Source organism: Salarias fasciatus, chromosome 10, assembly GCF_902148845.1.
Source record: "Salarias fasciatus chromosome 10, fSalaFa1.1, whole genome shotgun sequence".
Taxonomy (NCBI): Eukaryota; Metazoa; Chordata; class Actinopteri; order Blenniiformes; family Blenniidae; genus Salarias; species Salarias fasciatus.
Window position 1 is genome coordinate 25,075,358 of NC_043754.1, and position 18,542 is coordinate 25,093,899.

At 50.9% G+C, this 18,542-nt stretch overlaps 1 protein-coding gene across 2 annotated transcripts in view; it reads right to left on the minus strand.

The window, feature by feature from the left end:
- The window catches only part of mcama (melanoma cell adhesion molecule a), a 35,534-nt gene that overhangs the window by 1,408 nt on the left and 15,584 nt on the right, over positions 1-18,542 (minus strand). The window contains exons 2-14 of one of the 2 annotated variants that reach the window (XM_030100702.1): positions 10,404-10,537; positions 10,000-10,228; positions 9,852-9,922; positions 9,658-9,745; positions 8,475-8,654; positions 6,817-6,944; positions 6,189-6,333; positions 5,987-6,102; positions 5,631-5,903; positions 3,441-3,582; positions 1,801-1,836; positions 289-418; positions 64-181 (exon numbers count right to left, since the gene is read on the minus strand). In XM_030100702.1, coding sequence (XP_029956562.1) covers positions 64-181; positions 289-418; positions 1,801-1,836; positions 3,441-3,582; positions 5,631-5,903; positions 5,987-6,102; positions 6,189-6,333; positions 6,817-6,944; positions 8,475-8,654; positions 9,658-9,745; positions 9,852-9,922; positions 10,000-10,228; positions 10,404-10,537 — 1,790 coding nt within the window. Of the gene's footprint in view, positions 1-63; positions 185-288; positions 419-1,800; positions 1,837-3,440; positions 3,583-5,630; positions 5,904-5,986; positions 6,103-6,188; positions 6,334-6,816; positions 6,945-8,474; positions 8,655-9,657; positions 9,746-9,851; positions 9,923-9,999; positions 10,229-10,403; positions 10,538-18,542 lie in introns of both variants that reach the window. The other variant, XM_030100701.1, reaches the window with a different exon arrangement.

Sequence of the window (18,542 nt, forward strand, 5' to 3'; positions counted from 1 at the left end):
CACACACACTGTCAGAGACACTGAAGACCTCCTGAGGACAGGAACGGGGCGGCCGCCTCTCACCTGGTCGCTGGAGGCCTTCTGGTCTCCGTTGACGGCCTTCAGCAGCACGGCCTCCTCCTTCTGGCCGCCGCTCTTCATCTCCACCACGATGTCGTCTTTGGCGCTCTTCTCTTTGGTGCTGCTGACAGAAAACACCACCTTCACCCGTCTGCTGGGATTCTCGCCGCCGCAGCGTGATTTTAAGAACCAGAGCCATGCCGCAGGTGGGACGAGGGCGAGACTCACATCTCCTGCTTCCCGGAGCGTCCGCAGGGGATCTTTCCCTTCTTGTGCAGGAAGTAGACGACGCTGCCGAGGAAGGCGAGCAGCAGCAGGCACAGGATGATGACCACGATGATCACCCCACTGCCCTCAGCTGCACGGAGACGGGAGGAGAGGCGGTTCAAATTTACAGTTTCCCCTGAATGCACCACGAAGTGAATCAACCTGAGTACACCTTTGTGAAGAAAACCTGAGAACAGCTGAAAGTGTGTAAACAGATAAATAACTGCAAATGAGGAAAGAAATTGTGACAGAAATGTGAGTTTGTTTCATTAGAACAGAACAGAATGTGACTGCAGGGGGTATCGGGTCCAATAAATCCATGAATGATGAAGCTTTCTGACGGTGCTCTGTGAAAATGGTGGAAAGATATGAATCACAAAAGAGACCGTTGCTTCAACAGGCGACAGCTTCATCTAGTCTTCCTGATATCGAGCAGCGTCGCCATGATGGTAAGAAACCACGGAAGAGATGGTTTCTGATGAAAAACAACGGAGTTCTCAGCCGGAGATCTGAAGATATGAAGCTCCGCTTCCTGTGACTTCAAATTCATCTTCAGGCCCGTTTCACGTGAAAACAGGAAGCTCTGCTGTGTTCCAGAACAACAACGATGTTCAGAGCCTGAAAACCTGGAAACCTGGAAACGCTGCTCCTGGTCCCAAGTCCCCGAAAACAGTCCCAGTAGACCGACTAGACCCAGGATTTCCTAAGACTCCCAGTCCAGACTCTCCTGGTCCTGGTCCTGGTCCAGACTCTCCTGTTGTCTGCAGTGTGTGTGTGTGTGTGTGTGTTTGTGTGTGACTTCACTATAAAGACAGACAGCGCCCACTACTGGCTGAACAGGAAAACGTGTCGTCTGAAGCATTTCTGAAAACCGTGGAGAGAAGCGGAGTTGATGAAAGTCGGAGGGTTCGGTGTTCTCAGTGTGAAGAACTCCAGCCTGTAATTACATCAGCTACTGCCCCTCGCGCTGGAAGCTCTGCGTTCTTCACCACAGGCCGCCTTTTCCCTTCAGGCCTGTAAAGACGCGACGACCCGAAGTGACGCTGACGGTGGAGCCGGAGAATTGCCCCATAACAACAACACGAACAATGCTTCTCTGTAAATAAGAGCAGATTTCCCTGGAATGTAAAACCCACAGCAGCGAGTCATAGAGCGCCGTAAAACAGCCCTGAACAAACAGCCGTTCCAGGCTGCTGCGCTCTGAAATGTGCTGCTGTTAGGGTTTTCTGCCCATATCAAAGAGAATATCTGAGGCTCCCAGAGGCCACAGCCAGAGATCTCCCAGAGAACCGCCGGCTCTGAGAGAGGAAAGATACATAATGGATGAACTCCTCCAACCCTGCATCCACACAACACACCAGAGGAGAGCGAGGGAGTCTGAGAACGGAGGAGGAGGAGGAGGAGGAGGAGGAGGAAGAGGAGGACGACAGAGGCGTCTTTAACTGGAGGAGGCGGGCGGACAAATCATCTTACCAGGAGAGAAGGGAGCGGGAGTGGTGACTCTGGGAACTGTGGACAAGTAGAACAAGACTTAGAGAGGAGCAGGGCTGGGAACACACACACACACACACACACACACACACACACACACACACACACACACACACACACACACACACACACACACACACACACACACACACACACACACACACACACACACACACACACACACACAGCTTTCCCTGGAGGGTTTTTTCATCCACGGCTTCACTTTCCTCAGATCTCATGCTGCACCCAGAATGCCGTTTTGTTTTTCATACATTTCAGCGTTCATGGTAAATGTGTGAACTCTGAATTATAATTAGGTTCATGAATGTGTCTGCAGATTTGCTGACTTCTATCAGAATCCCCGTCCGTCTGAGGTTCCCAACCGGCTGCGATGTTCCAGATGTGAGACGGACTTCACTATTTCCTTTAAGTGGCAGTGGCTGTGAGGTGGAGGCTGGTCTGGTTTTCAGGGTCAGCTCTCAGCTCAGGCTTTACAACGCTGCTGGATGATAGAACCAACCAGGAAGTAGATGATGAACTGACAGTAGCGTGTTCTGACTGTGAAGACATCGAGATATTTCACTTTTTGGTATTTCCTGTTATTCTATTGTAAAAACAAGAACCTCTTTTCCAAATATGAACCAGCAGAGTGAATGGATGATGGATGGATGGATGGATGGATGGATGGATGGACGTGTCTTGATAAAGCTCTGCTCTTCCCAGTCCTGTTCCGCTGACACTTGTTGCTCATCTTATGGTTTCTATTTGTCTTCACATGGCTGCATTCTCTAAAACCTCCTTCATGAAATAAACATCAGTTCAAACCTGCTTTACTAGTTGCAGTAACCCACTGGAGGCTGGAAATGAAAACACGGATGCTGAAACGTCACTGATGGATTCTACAGCTGAAGCCTTCAGATTTAAGGACAGATTCACTTCCAGGAGCTAAACAGCTTCAGTTGGACTCTTCTAGCCTCTAGATGCACAGAAGGTCTATAAAACATGTTCGTCTGTTGTAGTTTAATCCTTTTCATTTATTCATTCGCTGTGGTCTCTTTGGAAACATTGGACGGCTTCTGTCAAATGTTCATTTGTGACTGAAGTGTTCTTCCTGAGGAGCACATTCGTTGAATTTTCAACGTTGAAGTTTCATTAGAGAATGTTTATGGGTGCATCTCTGATCAGGATACGACCCAGAGTACAGACTGACTGACTGTCAGGGTGTGGCAGCTCCCAGGATGCAGCGCTGCTTTACTGAAGAATGAAGGAAGCCTATGAGGGGATTTAGTGGAAGAAACTCATTTCAGCTTCAAAAGCAAAGTAAGTTCTTTATAATTCTACTACAGCAGAGAGCAACCCCCCGCCCCCCCGACACACACACACACACACGCACATCTTTACTCTTCAACAAATCCCTTAATTAAGCAGCAGCCAAATATTGTGCGACGCTTCGTCACACTGGAAGGAAAACCGCAATTAAAACGGCCGAAAGATGAAAGAAAGAAGGAGCGGCGCCGCTCTTTAACCGAACAGGGAGCAAATATTAGAGATGTGAGAGCATCCAGGGCGTAATGAGATTCCACTGTGTGTGTGTGTGTGTGTGTGTGTGTGTGTGCGCTCACTGGCTTTGATGCTGAAGGCCTTGACTTCGGCGCCCATGCTGTTGGAGGCGTTGCAGAGCGCGCTGACGTCCGCCGTCACCCTGACCGACACCACGCTGTGAGCCATGCGCTCGCTGGCCCTGCTCACCACCTCGTACCAGTTCTGCAGAGAAGAGAGTCGGACTCAAGATGCTGAAGGTACCACAAGCGGCCCCTGCAGCCTTTTCGCCATGATGCTTCCTCCACCGTGATGACAGTTTTCATACAACCATCCTTTAAATAATTAAAGTGAAAAAATTCATGAAAAAAAAGAGGAAAACTCACTAAAACCAACTACAACAGCAATAAATTGTCGTAAAATGAGTCTAAACTGTGACGTTTGTTCACATGCTCTGCAGGTCTGGGTTGTTTTTATGGGTGGAAAATGGAGAAATCGGCTCTTTTGGTCATGAAGTTTGCAGACGGCTGCATTATTCATTCACTAAACCTGAAAAATAAGCTCAGAGTTCATAAATGAACACGTTTCATGAGAAAGAGGACCAGAGAGAATCGTCTGATTCAGGATTTTCACGGTCATCCCCTGAACGGGGTTGAGTGTGTTTTCTGACCACGCTCTTTGTTCACGCTGCACAACTCCGGAGTGCTCTTTGCTTTTGTTGGAAATGAGGTGAAGTTCGTCCAAAAACTTCCCCGCAGCCGTCCGTCCAGCTCCGCCAAGAAATATGTCTGGAGCTCCTGATGAAACCAGCAGTTAAAACACAGGCCTGGCAGAGGGCCGGAGCCCGGACATACATGTAGAGGACCAACACCGAAGATCTGCTCCGCAGAAAACCACAGCTGCTCTCAGCGGCTCCGCCAACACAAACCTCCAGTTCGGGGGAAAAACAGTCTGTGTCCGGGAGCTGCAGGGACCGGGGGGCCTGCAGGGACCGGGGAGACTGCAGGGACCGGGGGGCCTGCAGGGACCGAAGGGGTCTGCAGGGACCGGGGGGCCTGCAGGGACCTGCAGGGACCGGGGAGCTGCAGGGACCGGGGGAGCTGCAGGGACCGGGGGGCCTGCAGGGACCGGGGGGTCTACAGGGACCGGGGGGCCTGCAGGGACCGGGGGGCCTGCAGGGACCTGGACTCTGCGATCCGCTGCTCACAGTCCGTCCAGACAGAACCGCAGAGCTCCGCTTCACAGCTGGGCTTTCAGGAACATAATGTAGTCCACTTTAGAGCCTCAGGAGGGGATGATCTACTAGGATCTACTGGGATCCATCAGGATGTACCAGGATCCACAGTGATCTACCAGGATCTACTGGGATCCATCAGGATGTACCAGGATCCATCGGGATCCACAGTGATCTACCAGGACCTACCGAGATCCACAGTGATCTACCAGGATCCATCAGGGTTCAGAATAATCTACCATGATCAACTGGGATCCATTAGAATCTACCAGGAACTGCAATGATCTACCAGGACCTAACTGGATCCAAGCGGATCTATCAGAATTCCATGAAGATCTACCAGGATCTATGATGGTCTATCAGGATCCATGATGATCTACCAGACCCAATGGGATCTGATGATCTACCAGGATCAACCGGGATCCTCACTGATCTACCAGGACCTACCAAGATCCACAGTGATCTACCGGGATCTACTGGATCTGTGATGATCTACCGGTACCTGTGATGATCCATCAGGATCTACAGCGATCTACTGGGATCCAAAAGGATCTGCCACAATCCATGAGAATCCATGAGGATCTACCAGGATCTACTTTTTCATCCTACAGTCTTCTGCACTGAACCGTTTCCTCCTAGTCATGCGTCAGGATTTAAACACTAATTTCTGCAGAATTGGGTTTAAGAAGTGTTTGGATCCAAGCCGCCAGTCGAGCAGCGATGTTGCTTCAAATCCTTAAACCGAGTGTTTGAAGGTGAACCGACCCTGAGGAGGGATGAAGGGGAGCGAGAGAGGCGCCATTTTTTTGTCCAACAGGTGTTAGTTGCTTATGTTTGACGCCTGATATGACAAGTTGAGAATATTATTTGAGGCTATTATATTTCTCTAAAAGCTGATTTTCTCCCTAACACTAAGGTAAACATGGCTCTGAGGCCGGAGAGGCTTCAAACAGACACACAGTGTTTTCAGACTGCAGGGATCCGGGGTAGAGGGGGGATGTGGGGGGATGTGGGGGATGTGGGGGGGGGGGGGGGGTACCTGGCTGCCCACGATGTTCCAGGAGATGCTGGGCAGGGGATGGCCCAGAGCCTCGCAGCTCAGGTTGACCATCCTGCCGGTGGCCTCCTCCAGCTGCACCTCGTCCTCGGGGCCCACCAGCTGCGGCCCCCCCTGGACGATGATGTGGACGGCGCCGCTGGTGCGCAGGGCGGGCAGCGACGGCACGCTCACCTCGCACTCGTACTCGCCGCTGGTGTCGTAGGAGGCGTCGTGCAGGTGCAGCGTGTTGCCCTGACCCACCTGCTCGCCGTCCTGCACAGAAACACACCCTCAGCGCCCGGAGCCCCTGACCCCTGACCTCTGACCTCCTCCACTGAGCCCCGGACGGGACGCACCTTCAGCCACACCGTGGACGTCTTCAGGGAGGACAGGGCGTTGCAGGTGGCGGTCAGATCCTCTCCTTTCTGCATGACCTCGGAGTCTCGGGGCACCACCACGGCCGGGTCCAGGTCTGAACAGGGACCCAGAGCGCTAACGGTTAGCATGCGGCGAGCCGGCCGACGGAGCCCTGTCTGCCGCCGGGCGGAGGTTCCTCACAGTGCACGGTCAGCTGCACTTCTCCCTTCACGTCCGGCTGTCCGTCCGAGTCCAGCGGGCGGCACTGGTAGATGCCGCTGTCTTTCCGGGACACCGCCGGCAGGATCAGGACGTCGCCGCGGCTCTCCAGGGTCACGCTGGGCTCCTGGAAGCACCACAGCGCCGCCACACCGTCAGCGCTCAGACAAGCGAGGGCGCCGAGCGGGCGTCAGGACGACACAGAGCAGAGACACGAGCTGCGCCGCCTCGCAGTCCGCGGGGTCAAGGGTCAAGAGACGACGGAGAAAACCTCAAAATTCAACGCTTAGCAGGTCGTTTATGACGGGAAACATTTAACAAACTAAATATGTGTGTTCTGTCCGAGTCCGTGTGTGAGCAGCCATCAGCTGACTTCCTGGACTGTCGTGACACACACAGTGTGTGTGTGAGGCCCGTCAGTGTGGCCCCCGGTCCCAGACCCGGGCCTGGACCTGCAGGGTCAGAGCTGACAGGGTCCTCGGAGACGCCGCACACTCATGTCTGCATATGAAAAACATTCCCGGCCTGTCTCCCACGTCCCCCCCCCCCCCCGCCTGTCGACCCCCCCCCTCCCCACCCGCCGGGCCAACAGAAAGCCTCTGATTCTTACTTGTTCTCTGGTGAAGATGAAGGGCGGCGGGGGGCTGCCGTCGCCCTGGCAACGCAGCTCCACCATGTCCCCCTCTTTGACCAGACCCTGGGGGGACTCCTTCCACAACTCCACCATGGTGGTGGGGTCTACACACACACACACACACACACACACACACACACACACACACACACACACACACACACACACACACACACACACACACACACACACACACACACACACACACACACACACACACACACACACACAGCGAGCTGTTAAAGTCACTTCAGGCTGACAGCTCAGACTGAGTCTCCCTGTTTGGAAAACACAACGAACCACATTTCATGTGTGAGAAACTCTCATGATTGTTCTCAACTGAGAACTGTGTCAGTGTTTCAGACAATTAAAAAAAAAAAAAAGTCCCTTCTGTCGTTTAAGAAGCTGGAACTCTCTGGAACTCCGTTTCAGTCAAAGAGTTTTAACAGCAGCTCATCAAAATCCAGAAACAACATTCAAACACTGTAACCTGCAACTTCAGGCTCTTTCTGGTCAAACCTGGAATTCTGGCCCAGAAAATATACATAACTTTGTTTGGAAATTATCCAACAGAACTGACTGAACGCAGTAGCATACAGTATAACTCCTCTTTAACTGAATCCAGCCTGTACCGACTCCAGATCATATCACGTATTGACTCTCTAAACATAATCTGTGTTCCTCCTCAAGCTCCACGCTGATCATTTTTCCATGGAAAGGAAAAAACTAAACAAAAAAAAAAACAAACATTAAAAACCCTTAAATGGTAATCTTAAGCTTTCAACGAAAAAAATTCTAGAATTTCCCCCTGGGATTAATAAAGTATTTTCTATTGTATCTATTCTGTTATTTAAAAATAGATAATTAAAGAAGAACATTTTGAAAAGAATGAACAGAATAATGAATTTGGTTTCTGGTAAATATCAAACAATAACAGTAAAAATCCTGAATTTGTGTAAAATCTCCTCCAGAGACTAAACCGGACTTGACCTCCGGTTCGAGGTCAGAAAGTGAGCCGAAGTGGACAGAAAGTTCGGCGCTGAGCCTCCCACCGGCTTTTCTCACATCTGAAGAGCTTTTCGGTGGATGCGCTGCGCTTGGGTGGGCGTCTCATGAATATTCCACTGACGGCCGCTAAGTTTGACCACATGAGCATCTGTTCCAGCCCACTGGAAAATAAACCAACACGCCGGCTCACAACACGGCGCCGCGCTGCTCGGATGGGAGGAAAAATGGATGTAATGAGCCTGAAAGGTCGAGTTCAACTCATAATGAAAGCAAACAGGATGCAAATGGACGATTTGCCTGAAAAATATTGAACTGCTGTTGAAAATCTTCCCGGCGTGTGAGAATCCTGCTAAGAACGCTGAAAACAATGAGTCGTTACAGCCACTGTCACCTCCGAAGCCACCAGGTCTGTGAGAGAAAAGACTCCAAAACAAAAAGGAAAGTCATTTTAGAAACAAAATGTTTTCCTAATTTTCCCCCGTCGAGCTTCCCCGACTTCACTGCTGATAAGAAACAACACAATTAAACATTTCCAGGACGACGAGTTTGGAATAACAATGTTCAGAAAGGAAGCGATGGCGTCTGAAACACTCGTCACTCCTGTCACGGCTTCCTGGCAGACTCACAGTGAACGGTGACGTTGACGCTGTGGGACTCGATGGTCCTGATGGCTCGGGGCACGAAGAAGCTGACCTCGCAGGAGAAATGGGCGTCTTTGTCTTCTTTGGCCACCCTGTACTCCAGAGTGCTCTGGACGGAGAAGAACCCGCTGGACTCTCGGGTGACCAGGATCAACACGTTCACCTCTGGAGAGACAGGACGGACGCTTGAGCTGCTCTGACGGCTTCCGCTTCTCAGTAAAACCTTCGCGGAACCAAGTCTGCAACCAGCGGCTCTACAGCGGCTCTGCAGCCTGTCTACAGCGGCGCCACCAAGCTGTCACAAAGTAATATGGTTAAATTTGTTTTCATTCACACACCAGAGTCATTTTCAAAAGGACTCTGATTTCTTACCTAAAAAGGAGCTTTAAAGAAAATGCACATCACCTGCTGAAAACAAAAAACCCTGACATGACTGTGATTTCTTAAAGAAAAAAGAAACACTTAAATATGGGAAAAAAACAGTCAGAACTGCTTAAAAATGTAAGGAAATATTTCTCATATTAAACTGTAACTGAAACTTCCTAAACACAACATTTAGTTTTGTAAAGTCTAGATGAACTTCAGAAGCTGTGTTCGCTTTATTTTGAAGGATAATGTGTTTTGCGGCTCCAGTGGAATTCTATCTGGTTATGTAAAGGCTCGAGAACGGTCCTAAATGTTTGCAGGTCGCTGGCTGAGAACTTGAGCAGATCTTTTCTTCACTGTTATTTCATCAGGTGTGTGTCTGCAGCGGCTTTTGTCTTCTTGATTTTGGTCCCTCTGATATTATATTATTATTATTATATTATCATTATATAATTATATCTAACATATATCTGTTAATACTGTACATATGTCTGTATATATCTGTCCTGAGTGCTTATTTCACTGATATCTGTTATTATACTGTACATATTGTTTTTACTTTCTCTTGTATGGTTGGCTTTGTATTTTTCTATTTTTCTTTCCACGTTCTTTCTGCTGCTGCAACCCCATGTGGGACAAACAAAGGACTGTCAGACAATGTCTGTCCTGCTGCCACCAGGTTGAAATAATGAATCAATGTCTCAATCTAATGCAGCAGCACTGTGTCTGATCGGACACACACACACACACACACACACACACACACACACACACACACACACACACACACACACACACTCACGTCCCGGCGCCGACGCCAGCGGCTGGCTGTTCCTGTACCAGGTGATGTTGGGCTTGGGGAAGCCGTTTCGAGCCTCACACGAGGCGACCTGGACGGAGTCACACGGACAAATCTGTATTAATCTGGATACTTACCCGGGTAATCCAGATTAATGTGATTTGTTGATCCGAGCGTCTCGGGTTAAGTGGATCTACCTTTGACGGCATCTCATTGGTCACCGATATCCCTGAGGCGACGCCCTCGATCACCGGCGCCTGCGGAGCGGCTGGAAGGGAGCAGAGCGAGCCTTTGAGCGGCGTGCGTGGGACGCCGTCTCTTCGGCGCGTCTCTCGGCGTCCTTACCGAACACCCGGAGGTGGGTCCTGCCCTCGGAGTTCCCGGCGGACAGCCCGTTGACCTGGCAGAAGAACTCCCTCTCGTCGGACAGCCGGACGTCCCGGACCAGCAGCCGGGTGCCGCGCTGGTCGGACGTCACCTCGATGCGGCCGCTGTAGTCCGTGGCTCCGTCCACCATCTGCTGACCGCCGTCGCCGTAGAAGATCCGCGTCCGGGAGGCGTTCTGCTCACCTCTCTGCAGGCGGGAAGGGGGGGGGGGTTTCAATAAATGCAGCTTGACCACATTCACCCGTCTGCCGTGGTTATCCTGACACAGGAGGTCCTGGAGCCTCACACTGCTGAGTTGGGGAATCAGAATTGACGGCGCGCCTTGCACGCCATCAGCGCCGGACCGGTGCAGCAGTACTCACCACAAACCACTGGATTATGACGAAGCTGGGCTTGCTGTCGGTGTCGGTGAAGCTGTACTGGCAGGGGATCTCCGCCGAGTCGCCCAGGTACACCTCCACACTCTCATGCATGTTCAGCTCCACCTTGGCCCGCACTGGAAAACACACACACACACACACACACACACACACACAGATGAGCTGCAGGTGCAGACGTAGAGTGTCTGCACGCGGTCCCTGCTCCAGCTCCTAACCCTACTCTCACGGCTCTTGGCGAGCCGGCTGCCCCGGCGCCCGGCGCCCGGCCGCCGTGTGAGCAGAACAGAAGAAAGGGCTTCTTGTCCACATGGCGGCGTTTCCAACCCCCCCCCCCCCCCCCCCCCCCCACCCCCGCCCCCGCCCGGCCGACTGTAGCCACAGAACCACGTCTTGGCCGGAGAGCCGGTTCCCTCGGCACCGTCGAGGGAATGCGAGCGCGGGAAGGCCAGCCAGAGTGACACGGAGCTGCTGAGTCTTACAGCCAGGAGGGGTTTTTTTCAGCCATGTTGAATTTGGCTGCAGCTTCTATAGAGGCCCGCTCACTCCGCCACAAAGGGAAACAAGGATGGCACAAGAAAAGGCCCATTTTTCTCTCTTGAATGTGGCTTGGAGGTGTTGTGTGAAGGACACCCTCCTCCTCACTGGGATGCTCAATAAGATTCATTAGTCCAGCCTTGTTCGAGTTTGAAATGAGCCAGGCTGCCGGGCGGCTGGAGACTCTGTTGGTACCAATACACTTTGTTTTTGATCAAGAATGAACACGAAACACTTCAGTAGAAAACTGACCTGTCCTGATAACCTTTCACCTTTAATGTTCAAATTAAGAAGGCTAAATCTGCTTTTTTTCTGCTGGACTTATGTTTGAATTAACTCTAAATCTAGGCTCTAATGCAAAAAAATGTTGATATAATTATTGACTACAAGTTAATTCAGTCAGATTTATGCCTCAGTTCATAATTTCCACACCAGCATTGCAAGCGACAGACCACGGTGCATTTCTGTTTGGTTCTGACCTTTACTTGACCCAGAGAGAATTCCTGACCGAGCAAAAAGCAGGAGATGAAGGAGCGGGCCTGTTCTGCAGGGACAACTTGTTCTGATCGGCAGACCTCAGTGACCTTGGAGTCAGCGCCGGGCGGTGATAAGCTGGAGAACAGATTTCTCCACAGCAAATCAAATCTGATGATTATTAATACAAAAACAAGGAGAGGAGAACAGAAGGAAGAGTACAGGATCAAAGTGTCCTTTACGGTTTCCTGGATTAACGCCGCCAGACACCGAGGCCTCGTCCACATGACACTGTTTCCTGTCTGTTTCCAGACAGTTGTCATGTGAGTGCTGCTGGTTTCTCACTGCTGGTTGTCAATTAAGTAAAACCGTCAGCCGGAGCGACTCCTCCGTGCCCTCATATGCAATTTTTAGCGTTGGTTGAAGCAGACCAAGCATGAAAGGAGCTCTGAGGGTCCAGTTGCCACCCTGCCGCCCCCTTTCAGCACGCTGCTTTCCCCATTTCACAACTCATTTTCCCCTCCCTCCTCCTCCTCCTCCTCCTCCTCCGGCCGGGACTCTGCTCAGCCGACCATCCCTCCGAGACAACGGGCCTGCGATTGTTCCCCCACCTGGGTGGAGCAGCCCCCCCCCGCCGGCCTCACGCCACACCGCAGTCCGCCAGGAGGACGCTTTTCCATCACAAACAGAGGTTAGAGGCAGTTCACCGTGTTCTCAAGTCCTTGTTTACCGTGACAGAGGCGGTGCGCCGCGGCTTTCAGACCGCAGCCAGATTACGGCTTCTGGAGAGCAGAGACACAAGTCGGTGTAAAAAATGTTGTGTCTCTTCGGGGTCGTGCTGCTAACTTCTCAGGCTAATCGGATTAGCGGTGGGGGGTTGCTGCGGATTTGGCTCCCGGAGCCAACCTGGGGCCGCTCTTATCTGCTCCTGTTGTGACTTTATGTGGAACGGACTGCAGCACACACACACACACACACACACACACACACACACACACGATCCACGATCTGTGGACCCTGTCCGACGGCGTGGGGCTGTCTGCTGTCTGTATGTGGATGATACAGAGCTAATGCATTCACACACACACACACACACACACACACACACAGAGCAGTCCAGAATATTTGGACGTGTTGACAGGTTCGGCCTGCGACTGTCAGGACGGGGGAACAAAAGAAAGGCGGCGCCGAGTCAAAACACATGACTGTTAAATGTCAGATTAACTTCAGGGAAGGTCCGTTTGTTCCCGAGGGACTGCTTCAACTCCACCAAATTAAATAAATGAAATACAGTGTTTTATTTGGTTGAGCGCTCCCTCATTTGGAAACGACGCCCCATTTCCAAAATTTGCCTAAATTTCAGTTCAATTTTTGCCATGAATCAGTTTATCAGAGAAGACTGGAGATCACTTCTGTGCTGCTCATCTCTTCTTCTTTGTTTCCTTCTCCTTTGTGGTTCAGAGACAGTTTCAAAGCTGCCATCCTGCCAGTCATCACAGCAGGGAAGGGTATCTTTTGAAATATTCAAGCCCTTGTGCCAAAATAACCTGTTTCAGAGCCAAATCCCAGCCAATCCCAGCTGGAAGCTTGGAGTCCACCATTATGTGTCGCTCACAAAATTGCTGGTGGGATTTTCTTTAACTATTTTAGTTTTAGAAAAGCACCACTGCAACGAACAGGTGAACACGTCTCACTCATTCACAGCACAGTGTGCAAACAAAGCAACTGGCAAATCAATCATGTAACCAACCAACGAACCACAAAACCAACCAAACAATTAACAAATCAACAAACAAACCAATTACTCAACCAATCAAACAACAAATATATTACTTAACTGACCAACAGGCAACAAACCAACCAAAAACATAATTAAAACAATAAACAAACAATCCAAACAACGAATCAATTACTTTAATGAACCACAAACAGTCAACCAACCAACCAACCAATTACTTAATCAGCTGCCAACAATCAACAAACCAACCACCAGTCAATCACTCCACCAACCAACCAAACAAAAAAACACAATCCTCACATTGTTCTTTGTAATCTCTGATTAGAAATGTTCTATCTGGACTGCTGGTTTGAAATGAAGCCATTGATTTCCATGGTCTTCTCTTCTATACCTTCAAAAACCAGCAAGTACCCAGCTGTTCACCACTGAACATCTTGAAATGGCACGAATTCACACCAAACAGGAAACGGCTGCTTGAACTGATCCGTGGTGGAAAAGATGAAGTTCCTCAGACATGAGAGGACGGGCCGCTTCAGAGCCGATAGAGGTGTGATAGTTTATCCTGTGAAACATACAAGTTTCTGCAACTAAAGTGAACATGTTGGAGGGAAGGGGACGACAAGAAGAGAATAAAGAGGAGACAAATACAGTTTTGAGTTGAAAAAATAAACAATACAAAGCAGACAATAGCGCTCATAATGAGGGGCAGAGCAGCACAGCCTCGGTACTCTCACTGATTACGCGCCTGACACGCAGACAATGGCCTGAAATGCTAACTAGAGTAGCCGTCATGACCGGCCTCCCTGTTCCATTAAGGCTGTGGCTTAGGCCTCCGACAGACCAGGACTTCTGCCACCGATAAGAATCCAAATCACCTCTGACACGACTACCCGGCCTCATTTGCTCACGTTAATCCCTCACGAGGCTCCCGAGCCGTGAAATGAGGCTGAATGCTCCTGAAAACAGAAAGGAGTCCAGTAATAAATGTTCCGCTAAGCCTCATATTAAACTGGACACAGCAGGCTGATTTCCTGAGGACACGGAGAGAAAATAGAAAGATTTCCATTTGATGTGGGGAGGCGCTCCGAGGGCCAGTATCACACACCCCGCTCAGGAAACGGAACCATGCAGATTTTCAGAGAGGAAGAAGCTTCTGACTGCAGAAACCTGGAAGGAGACGAGCGACGGAAGACTTTCCTGGGACCTGAATGAAAGTTGTGAGCCGCCGCTGGAGGGTCCCGGGGAGCGGCAGGTGTTAAAAGCCGGCATGTAAGTGTGGATGACAGCGAGGAGGATTCTCAATGCGGGGCAATGATGTGGTGTTGAACACCTGGGGGACACTGTGCACCGCCTGACTTCAAAGACTACACACAAACACACACACACACACACACACACACACACAGAGAGGCAGGCAGGCCTACAGTACCGGCCGATGCAGCTGTGGCTTTCAGGAGCACAATCTGGCACAAATCTCCCAGCAGCCCGTTCCCAGGGCGACAGCAAAGTGTCCCACTTCTATTCCTTCTCACAGAGCGATAAGGAAGTGCTGCAAATCTCCTCAAAGCCACCGCTTTGTACCTCTCTGTCCCCCCGACGCCCCCGTTTGGGGCAGCAGAGCAGATCACAGCCTGGGGTCACGACCTTAGAGGGTCCTCTCGGCCGGCGCTCAGGTGGATTCTCTCTTTTCACTTGAAAAGTCGTGCAAACCAATGTTTCCAAAGGACCTGATTCTGTCCAGAAGGCGACGGTTGTTCTGTTTTCCATCTTCAGAGGGAAAGGCTTCCGAGGTTTTTTTAATTTTAGAACCGCTGTGTGAGATTGCAAACGCATGATTTATTCAGAGGTTGGGTGTGCGCTGTGCGATGGAGCTGCCTCTGCACTCGTCTTCCTCCCCCGACTGCCCGGATCGCAGGCCGCTCTCAGGCCCCGGGGCGTCTGAACTTCACTTTCAAGTGGTCAAACGCTGTCTGATCACACAGCCCACTGTCTGATCACACAGCCCACTGTCTGATCACACAGCCCACTGTCTGATCACACAGCCCACTGTCTGATCACACAGCCCACTGTCTGATCACACAGCCCACTGTCTGATCACACAGCACACTGTCTGATCACACAGCCCACTGTCTGATCACACAGCCCACTGCTTCACTGCTTTAATACAACGTGGAAACGGCCTCCTGGTTGTGAACCAGCGCTGACGTTCTGGCTCTGAACTGAAGCCCTCTGACTGGATTTATCTTCCACATGGTCTAATTTACCTGATCGCTTCTATTGAGACAAGAATGAAGGAGTACGTTTGGAAATAACCCAATAATTCTTCCCTCCAGTGATTTCAGAGCCCAAAGAGGCCAAAGCACTGGAAAAACACGCAAACTCAAAGAACGGATGGGGAATCAAACCAGAGGATAAAACAGAGCGAAGCACTGCAGCTCGCTCCACTACACCACCTCATCAAGTGAAAACGCAAGACTTTCATTGTGTTTTTGGGTCTGTTTCCATGACAACGGCGCTCAGAGCCACTGAAAACGCAGCTGTTTGAAAACACGGAAACCTGGAAACAAGGGAAACGCAACTTTTCCTGCAATGCTGCTCCTGCGCACACACACACACACACACACACACACACACACACACACACACACACACACACACACACACACCTCAGCCATTCTGAACAGTTGTTCTCTTCGAGCCACTGGCGCTCCAACAGGCCAACTCCGTAATTTTCAGCACTGCCGCCATTTAAACGCAAAACTTCTCTGTCAGGAAAACAGGAGCGCGGTGTAAGGTCGTTACACAGCTGCGACATTAGACATGGATCACGTCCTCAATACTCTGCATGAAAAAGATAAAAAAGAGTAAAGAACCAGTCTGTCGTCTCACCAGATGTTTGCACTGATTGAATTTCCAGCAGGTTTTCTATTGGTTGCTGAACCGCTGAAGTGTGTCGGCCATTTTGAACTGCTTCAATCGTCACGAGTAAGTAAATATTCGCACGTCTGGCTTCGACAGGTGAGTCGAGTGAGTCATCCGCACCGCTCCGGCGCCTGAATGCCATCACCACGCTGGGTAAATGTCATTCGCTAATCAGGTGATGTTGATTGTTGACAGCTGGCGGCGTGCAGACGGAACCACGCCGCCGAGGCGGGGATGCTTCCCAAACTATTCCTGATGGTTTGGCCGCCGTTCTCCTCCTCCAGTCTCAAACAAAGACGTCTCCAACTCGGGCTTTTACAGAAGAACTTATCGTTCCCGCTGGTTAGCAACTTCTGCAGCAGCAGCATTAATGTTTCATCACGCCCCCCAGTGGGCGGGACGTCATTAAAGGAGCAACACAAATGTTTTATTTATGCTTGTATCTGATGTTCAGCAGCCACTGCGGCTTGTTCCTCGGCATCCACTCCCCATCAATGCCCCCCCGCCGGGCTGCCGGGCTCCGGCACGCAGGCTGCTCCGCTGACAGGATGGATAATTAAAGGTCAATAGGCTAAACGCTGTATGTACATCATGGGGGGGTTCATGGAGCAGCGGGGGGGGGGGGGGGGGGGGGGGGGGGGGGGGGGGGCTCCTCCACCAATCAGCACAACACAAACTGATCTGGAAAACAAGCAGAGACCAAGAGTTTCCTGGAAAGTCACAAAGCAGCAGGTGTTTGGTTATAAATTACTAGAAGTTCAACCCCACAGACGCCGGAGAGAGAGACCGACGCCACGGCCGCCACGGCCGCCCCGGCCGCAACCTGGCAACCGACAACACATCGGTCTGCGTCACTGCTCCATTTCCCAGACAGGAATTTAGAAATGATCGGTTCAACAGGTAAGAGGACGGTCGATCAAGAAAACACACAAACCACATCAGTGAGGGAAAACAGGTCGTGAGAACAAACACACACACACACACACACACACACACACACACACACACACACCTCTTCACCAACACACACACACACACACACAGACACACACACCTCTTCACCAACCCCAGCCTCGTCCGATAAGGTGTGGATATGTCGAAGCTCTCAGCCACTGACCGATGACCGGCGCAGGTCGAGCCTCCAGAGCGCTCCGGACCACACCGCCACTCCGCTCCAGCCTGTTTTCTCTCCATTTCAAACATAAACATCGATTCAAGGACACTTGATCTCATTTCCTTTCCCTTAAACAGACTCGTGGATTTTGGATAAAACAGTGACCTCAAGAATCTTTCTGCATTTAACGTGATGTTGGGTGAAAAAAAAAAAAAAACATGTTGGGGAAGAGCGACTCTGTAAACGACAGTGATTCGTTCTTGGTCTCATATTAAAGTGTGTGAAAGACGAGACCTTCAGGGAAGACGGGTCTGACTGCGGTTCAACTCCAGGCACAGGAGAGCTCTTCTCCAATCAAACTTCTGACGACGCCCGCCGCACCTTCAACAAAGGCCCTCTTATCCCGGCCGCCGCGGCCGCCGGCACGCCGCTGGACATCCCAGAGTTCCCAGCGAGGTGCCGGCCAGGCCAGCTCCTCCTGCACTCAGCTGCCTTCAGCTCCAGGAGCTGCTCGCTCTCCCAGTCGCCAAAAAGCCCCGTCAGGACGGCCCGGCAGACATAATCTGTTTCCTTTGGCTCAGACAGCGGCAGCCGCAGTGGACGGGGTTATTTGATACGGACAAGAAGAGCCAAACCGCCACGACGTGCTGGATTTATTTATAGAAGCAACAAGCAGCGGTCCAGAAGACGAAGACGCCTGGCAGGGCGAGCGTTCAAACTGCGGCTGCATCGCACCGCTTCGCTGTGGAAGCAGGAGCTGGTGGAGAAAGCCTCTGATCGAGGTCAGTGCTGCCGCCATAAGACGCCGCTGACCCAGTGACTCCGAGGACGCTGGGAAAGAAGGCTTCTCTTAATACATGCACTCCAAAATCACATCTCATATAAGCTCCTGCAGCTCAGGACGATCTCTCCGCAAGGCGAAAATCTGACTTGAAAGGCTGCAGCATTAAGAGGAAACTTCTTTTTTTCAACACTGCAGAGTGATTTTTCTTCCCTTTCTGCTTCCTGTAGCCACAGACTGGAAGTCTGTGGTCATTCTCAGCGTTGACTGATCACTGCCATTATTTCTACATTATCAGCAGGGTGTCGAACACATTGCAGTTCAGGAATCACAATGTCGACTAAAGCCATAAAATAACCTTTAAATGTGAGTTTTTCTTTGTTGCGGAGCAGAGTTTAGTGAAGGAAATGTCTAAACTTTCATTAAAAAAAAAAAAAAAACAATTCTGACGGAAAATGAGTCCAACTCAACATAAAGCAGAGTTTAATGATTCCTTCTGGTGCGTTCAGAAAACGTGGTCCAGCTGTTGCATTGTGGGACAGCTGTCTTCAGGTGAGG